An 8137-nucleotide genomic window follows, 5' to 3' on the forward strand; every position below is an offset into this window, starting at 1 on the left:
TCATTTTAGAACGACAGCTTTCAGAACGGGAGCAGCAGTTAGTGGAAAAGTCAGGTGAGCTGCTGGCTCTCCAGAAAGAGACGGACTCTGTGAGGGCAGACTTCAGCCTCTTGCGGAACCAGTTCTTGGCAGAAAGAAAGAAAGCCGAGAAGCAGGTTGCCAGCCTGAAGGAAGCACTCAAGATCCAGCGGAGCCAGCTGGAGAAGAACCTTCTGGTGAGTACCTCCTGCCCTGGCAGTTTGTGAGGAAATGATGCACTTAAATCTTTAGACTAAAACACTGCTTCAGTGTAGAGAAAATTAATTACCTGTCAACGCAGTCCCTAACCCAATTGCTGTTTTTGGTGCATTTATGCCTAATTTGTTCTTGAAGCTGATGGTAGATTTTGCCTGAATCTGGGCTGCAGCCCTGGAGGAGCTGTCTGTGCGGCTGCAACGGTGAGCCTGTGCACAGACGGTGTCAGCACAGAGCAGGGAGCACCCTGAGCGAGCCAGCCTCTGCTCACGCCTTCCCTGGCGGGGTGGAGGGGTGTGGGGGAGGGGAAGCTTCTGAAGACATTGTTACCCAGCTGCAGTCTGTGCTTACAGATTTTTCTCATTCTGCCCTTTTCGGTCAAAATTGGCTTTAATTAACCATTATTGTAAAACCAGGAAGCCCAATCTGTCATGCTTTTATCCCTGAAATACATTTTGGGAGGTGGTGCTCAGATGAGTTCAGAAAGTTTATGGTGGGTCGAGACGTACAGACAGCAATAGGGACTGTCGCAGGAATGGATTTTTCTTACACCCTCTCAGGAATTGACACCCTCTGTAGCTCTGCTGTATACATGGTACTTTCCAACCATGTGTGTTTCCCACAGAGTGATAGGCAACATGATCGTAAAGGTAGTACATAGATGTCTAGATTTTAATCCTCCCAGGAACACTGATGCTGAGCATCGTTCCCATTTCATGGATAATTAATGGAGGCTCAGAAAGGGAAAGTAACCTGTATCAATGGTAATGCTGCCGATCCAGGATTCAGGCTTCAGGCTAACAGACTGACCACGTATTTACTCCCAGCCGAACCACAGCTGCTAGGGAAGGCAGGTAGATTATTCCCACTTTACAGCTGTAGCCCCGATGGGAAATGAAGTCACAGGGCTGGTGAGTGTGTAAGCGAGCACCACACACTTCCACGTGCTGGGCCCCAGGGTCGTTTTTCTGCCCCGTGCTAGGAGCAAAAGCAGGAGAACAGCAGCATGCAGAAGGAAATGGCAACTATCGAGCAGGTGGCCCAGGACAACCACGCGCGGGCCAGGCGCCTGATGAAGGAGCTCAGCCAGATGCAGCAGGAGTACGCGGAGCTCAAGAGACAGGTGCGCCCGCGGCCCCACGGGGCTCAGGCGGAGCTTACTTCCTATTTCTTAAATAGCTCTTTTTAAAGGGGTATTTCTTTGTGAAAAGCTAATTAACCACATTTTTTTTCTAGTATTGAAATTTAGAAATGCACCTCCATGAGAAAAAAAAAGGATTTATTTACTTTTAAAACTCCTCTCAGTTCAACAAGCTTTTTATGTTAATTTTTAAAAAAAAACTGGCAGTTCTTCAGCATAAAATTTTATCATGTCCCAAAGAACTGTATGGAAATACGAGATTTTATGCCAGATGCAGGTGTGTAAGAGCCAAACCCCCAGGGAAAGGAAGAAATGACCCCAGGGGAAACCGTGGCTAGCCCGTGTGCAGCCAGGCGGAGGGAGGGAGAGCAGCTCACACAGTACAGAGAGTCTCATCCCAGGCGCCCCTGGTGTCCCTCGGCCAGCGTCAGTGGCTCGGCCATTCCTGAACTCTCTAGTTCGACCACTGTGGCCACCTGGTTGACCCTGCCACACTTGTCCTTTAGATGACCCCGCCACACTTGTCCTTTAGATGACCCCATGTGGCCATTCAGTTTCATCTGTGCCTTTAACCGCCCTCCATCCCTGACACACACACACACCCTTTGGTTAAAAAAAAAAAAAAATTATTTAAAGGCCCCAAGCCTCTGCAGACTTGGAAGGGCAGTTGGCAGTAGGTATGACTGTAATATCTTCACTAAGCACTTACGGAGGGAGCCACATGGGGTCATCTCAGGTATGAAACAGGCCCTAACTCCTGAGGAAACCTCTAGTCTGCCCAAACCACCAAGTTCTTCACCTATAAAATGAAAACATTTGACCAGCTCTTTTCTAAGGCCCCTTCCAGCATTTACCTGTACAAGATCACTCATGCTTTGTTTCAGTAAATGGCCCCTTTCTCATTTGGGTACCACTGAAGTGCTTCATGTAAATTACCACCTGGTTCTCGCATGTCTGCATGCAGGGTATTATCTTCATGTCTGAGTGAGGTAACAGAGGTTGAGAAGTTAGCTAACTTGCCCTCAGTCATACTGGTAATGTTTGCTGGAGATGAGATTGGACCCCAGCTCTGTCTGGCTGCAGAGAGACTGGCTTCTATAGAGTAAAGCGCCTTCAAGGAACACAGTGCCCACGCTTTCTAAGTGGGAGCTGCTCCAATCAAAATGCCAGTAAAGTCATTTATTTGATAGCTTATAGATATTTGAGTAGTTGAAAAATCACAAGCTTTTATAATTTTAATCACAGGAATTAACATTTGTAGGTTTTAAAATACATATATATTTAAAACATTACATTTAAAACATTAATAATAAAACAGTTCAGTTCCAAGTAAGTCTTGAACTTTACCCAGTGGTGTTTGACTCTCACTCTTTAGATGGCAAACCAAAAGGATCTGGAAAGAAGACAAATGGAAATCAGTGAAGCGATGAGGGCACTTAAATCCGAAGTGAAAGATGAGATCAGAACCAGCCTGAAGAATCTTAACCAGTTTCTTCCAGAACTACCAGCAGATCTGGAAGCTATTTTGGAAAGGAACGAAAACCTAGAAGGAGGGCTGGAAAGCTTGAAAGAGAACTTCCCATTCACTATCAGTGAGAGACCATCACCTTTTGAAGAAAAACTGAATTTGTCTCATGTTCACATAATGGTAAGGGTTTATCCAGCTATTCTCTGGACTTCGCAGAAGGATAATCTGGTTCCCAGCTCCCCCAGATAAGCTAAACATGGACTTGAGGATGGGGAAGGGGAGGGCGGGAAAGGTGGGTGGATTACGGGTAGGGGTGGTCGGTGACTCTTTAATGTTTCCCTTTCCCTCTGGAAAAGGATGAACACTGGCGTGGAGAAGCACTCCGAGAGAAGCTGCGTCACCGTGAAGATCGACTCAAGGTTGCCCTTTAACAAAAATACACTCTGAGATACTTGGCACCTCGAGGAGGGAGGGGGAGACCGCTTACATTCGCACACTGCTGTCACATTCGCTCTGTTGCCGCTCTCACGGCAGTTCCATAGATGACACATTCGAAGCTCAGAGAAGGTGGCCTCACATAGTTAGTAAATGGCAGGGTCAGTATTTCAAACCATGAGTTCTGGTGTTAAGCCTGGTTCTCTATACTGTGAGTAATGCTGCTTTGCTGCAACTAAAACTGACAGGACCTTAGTATTAGGGACAGGAAATAGAGGTATAATAATAAAGATAAGAAGCTCCCAGGCCAGCCGTTGGGGGAAGGATCGGGAACACTGGGAAAGCAGGCTTAGGTGTCAGGCGGGAAGTTGTTTGGCTCAGAACATGTTGAGTTTAAAGGGAAGGATACCTGTCCGTGGGCAGCTGAAAGTCAGTGTCTAGGATGTAATGGTCAATGTCGACCTAAACATTTGGGGGTTAAGAGTGTAGCTGGGAGTTGAAAAACGTGAGGTAGTATAAGACAGGACAGAATGCACCTTTGGAGACTGGCCACATGCAGCGTGGGCTGGGGGAGCCACGTGCAGCATTGAGTGAGTGGAGGCTCTCGACATCAGATAGCCTCCAGCCACATGTGGCTGTTTAAATGTAAATTCGTCATAATTAAATCAGGTTAGAAATTCAGTTCCTCGGTTACCACATCTCAAGTGCTCAAAAGCCACACGTGACTAGTGGCTATTACAGTGGGCAGGGCAGGTGCAGAGCATTGCCGTCACAGGAGGGTCTGCTGGGCAGCACTTGCTGTCGACTTGAATAAGAGAATCGCTTCAGAGGCACAGCAGGGAAGCCAGAAAGTAGTGTGGGGATGAGGATTACTTACATTGTGAGAGACTCTGAAGGCACCAAGTATAAGCCAGCCTTCTAAGTCTGGGCAGAAAAGAGGGAGAGGAGGTAGTAACTTAATGGGGAGGCCAGGGATGCGGAAATCCGAAGCGTTGTGACAGCAGAGAGAGCAGGCTGAGGAAAAGGCCCAGTAAGTGACCACACAGTGCTGAGAGTTCACGCACGCCGAGAGCAGCCGTCAGGCGCCCCCTCCTTCCTTTTCCTCTTTTTTCAAGGACGCGCATTTTCAGCAGCCATTCCCATTTGCTAATGGTCAGATTTGCCTTCCCAGCGTTAAACACGAGGGAGCTGTGAGTTCTGGCACATTCTCAGTAACACCCTAAGTTTTACCCTGACACTTTCAGGCCCAACTTCGACACTGTATGTCCAAGCAGGCGGAAGTGTTAAGCAAAGGGAAGCGGCAGACAGAGGGCACCTTACACAGCTTGAGGAGACAAGTCGACGCCTTGGGGGAGTTGGTCACCAGCACATCTGTAGATTCCACGTCCTCACCCAGTGTGTCTCAGACGGAATCTTCCCTTGCAGAGGACTCTCACCGTGGACCAAGCCAGGTAGGAAGAAGCTCTTCACAAGGAAGGAGTCCGATTGACACATGGAAAGTACCTGAAAGCTTTGGGGTCCCCAGTCTAGAGGAGACTTGGGACATGAAGGCTACTTTCAAATCTCTGGAAACTTGTCTCAGGAAAGCCTTGTATTTTCATGGTCCCTGAGGAAACTTGCATCGGTTGGTAGATGTGTAAGGAGGATAAGCTGATGACTTAGGAAATAGAATAGAACTGGAGCCTGGATGCCCAGACGGGGATGTAGGTAATTCTATTAATGTCTTCCACTTTTGCATTTCCTTATCCTCTACTTGGTCAGTATAAAGAGTTTCAGACTCAGGCCAACCTAAGTCCCAGTTTAGTCTGTCTCCCTGTGTCTTGGGGAAAGAGGACTGGCTGTGCCGAAGACTCAGCAAAGTTTGAACACAGAGTTTGAACTCTTAGCCCGGAGTCTATTAAAAAAGAACCCTGGATTTCACAAAAGTTTTCTGTGTGAGACTTAGATAAGGTTAATAATTATTCAAGAGAAACATGAAATATACTCATGGAATTGCTAAATAGGAACACCGTATTACTGTCAGGTAAGAGCTACTATTTCAGGGGGCCTACTATATGCATGCACTAAACACTTTACATGTATTATCTCATTTCATCTTTACATCCTGGGAGGTAAGAATTATCCCTCTATATAGATAAAGAAATTGCATGAAATGAAAAATGATGTCAAGGTCACAGCAATAGACAAAACCAGGACTTTGGGGCTAATCTGTGTACCTCAAAGCAGTATATTGTACTGTTGAGTAACAGGAATATTCAAGGCCAGTTGCGTCTTTAACAGACACACAGCTCATTAGCAGCAAAGCCGAGACTGAGTATGATTACCTTAAGGCCTTCTATGGTGGGACCCAAGTTGGTTACAGGCCAAAACTGTCATGGGTCTCATGGCAGGCCTTAAGGAAGTATGTGTCAGGGCATTGAAGAGTAGGTGACTTCGGAAGTAAGACGGTCCAGACTAGATGAGGCACAAAGAAAAGGAGTCTGTTAGAATTACTTTGGATTCTGGGATCATAATCTAGGTCTGCGTGGGATAAAAGTGAACTAGATTGGAGTTAGGGGACTGGCTTCTGAGCCTAATGTTTTATCTTCCTTCTTGTCAGAGCGCCTTCCAAGTTCTACAAGGTCCGTCACAGCCACTAGACAGTTACCGACACTGATGCCATTCCCAGCTTCCTGCTTGCAGGGTACGTGTTACAAAGAGCTTTTAACTAGCACTTTCAATTAGAAGATTCTAATTCTGGCTTACATAGCCTTAAAGAAAGTAACCTTTTAACTTTTCTTTTGGATAATTTCGTACAGTGGTTCATCTTAAAACATTTTTCAAGAGGTGCTCAAATATGTATTTTACCTATTAGCCATCATGCTATGACTTAGCTCTGTTAATTTAGTTAAGACCTGTTTTTACTGTTTCAAGAATGCATCCTTTCTACATTTTTGTCTTACTGTAGAAAAAGAATGGCTCAGCCAGATGAGGACGACTTTCTTGCGCAAATGAGGAAATACCTTCCCTACTACCTCACTAACTTCATACTTAGAATGCCAGTTGGTTTTTATCAAGATCCAGCGAATTCAGATGCTGAAACCCCACTGTAGCTTATTCCACTTGTACAATTAACGTCAGGGTTTTTGTAAGTCATTTGTACATATGGGAATAGTTATATACAATTTCAACCAGGGTCCTAGATAGCTGAGGGTTTCTTATCTTTGAAAGGTGTTGTCATAAAACCAATGCTGACTTGAACCTATAAACTGCAAATCTGCATCTCTAAGCTGGTAAAATCTGTAATTAGAAAGGGAGAAAATGTACGTTAAGTCTCTTCATTTATAATGCCAAAAGTTATTCTTGAATTTTTTAAATCTATTTTCATATGAAAATAAAAGATAAAAATAAATTTGGATCTGTTGTCTAACTTCACACTTCGTATGTCTACAGTAAACCCATTAAATTTTTACCTTCAAGAAAATGGTTTTCCATCTTTGCCTGCAGGTTGAAGTATGTTGTGCCTATCAATGAATTTATCATTTGGAAATACCTATTATAGAACTATTATACTTCAGGTGCTTTTCCTTAACCAAAAATTCTTTGGTGGAAAATTAGAACTTTGTACTTTGGAGTATCTGACCCAGTGATATATTCAAATTGTGTTAAGACTTAAAAATTTTTTGAACTGCCATAATGGCTCAACTCCATGGTCTATGAATAATTATTTCTTTAAAAACAAGAATAGCAACTACTGTCACAGTAGGATGTGTAGCAATATAGTTAGTCCTATGGGTAAGTGGCGTATGAAATGACATGTAATAGGTTGTTTTAAAATACTCCCAAGGACCTTCCAGGCCCCTGAAAGGTACACTACTACATACAATACATACAGCAGGGAGCAATCCCTCACCACCAACTGCGGTTTATATTCCTAAAAAGTTATTTGGCTAGAGATGGACCATTAAGATTTGGGATAACTATGATTAAAGACAATGAAAATAGCATAAAATTTATTAATACACCAAGTTCTAGAAAACATCTACTTTCAAAATAAAAATTGACTCGGTAGTGTCTTTTGTACTTACATTGTTTCATTTTCGCCAAGTCTTAGCAAAATGCTTAAAAACCTGGCCTGTCCACAATTACTGAAATCCTTCAGGGACATTTATTTTCCTGTTCTGTCCACGTGCTGAATGAGGGTAACGTTATTTTTGTCCTGAACTACCACATGAACACTTTCTATGTTCCCATTTGGTCGTTTAACGGGAGTGAACTAAACTACACATTTAGATGAAAAGATCACACTTAAAACAATGGATGCAAGGGCAAAAATGTTCTCAAAAATTGGCCTTCTGGAATTAGGTGAGGTAATTAATGTGTGAAGCTAAATACCTGGGTCCGAAAGACATCTTTCCAAAGATACTTTACTGCATCTAACTAGTATTATGTAAGCACCACCAACCAAAAAAAAAAATCAAAGTTACTCCATCAATCACTTTATTATCCATGAAAAATACTTGAACATCATACTGGAATGTCTAACGCCGAGTACTGAGCACCAGTGCTAATGAGGAGGGCTTCATACAGGTGCGAGGGCAAGGAGAAACCCAGAAAAGCAGCTGATCACACAAGCAGTAAGCTCTCCACGGATTAATAATTAAAAGAATTTCACATTCTCTCCAAAGTGCACTTGCCCAGTATCTGGCGCACAGATGGTACAATATGACGATTTGCTTCTCTAGTTTTGAGCACCCAAGTTTATTATAGGGGATAACACATGCAAGTAACAGAATTTGGCCCCAAGTACAGTCAAGGGAGAACACTATCAGGCATCAAAATACGCTGATCTCACACTGAAAAAGGCTAAAAAACACTGC

The 8137-nt window shown here is 43.9% G+C and overlaps 1 protein-coding gene across 4 annotated transcripts in view; it reads left to right on the forward strand.

Annotated features, from left to right (window-relative positions):
* The window catches only part of CNTRL (centriolin), a 76327-nt gene extending 69658 nt beyond the window's left edge, over positions 1-6669 (forward strand). For all 4 annotated transcript variants that reach the window (XM_072960030.1, XM_072960031.1, XM_072960032.1 and 1 more), the window contains 7 exons: positions 10-215; positions 1217-1357; positions 2751-3023; positions 3200-3262; positions 4523-4729; positions 5878-5961; positions 6226-6669. In XM_072960030.1, the coding sequence (XP_072816131.1) occupies positions 10-215; positions 1217-1357; positions 2751-3023; positions 3200-3262; positions 4523-4729; positions 5878-5934 (947 nt within the window). In that variant the 3' untranslated portion in view covers positions 5935-5961; positions 6226-6669. The remainder of the gene's footprint in view (positions 1-9; positions 216-1216; positions 1358-2750; positions 3024-3199; positions 3263-4522; positions 4730-5877; positions 5962-6225) is intronic.
* Positions 6670-8137: the final 1468 nt, after the last annotated feature.

Source organism: Vicugna pacos, chromosome 4 (genome assembly GCF_048564905.1).
Source record: "Vicugna pacos chromosome 4, VicPac4, whole genome shotgun sequence".
Classification (NCBI taxonomy): Eukaryota; Metazoa; Chordata; class Mammalia; order Artiodactyla; family Camelidae; genus Vicugna; species Vicugna pacos.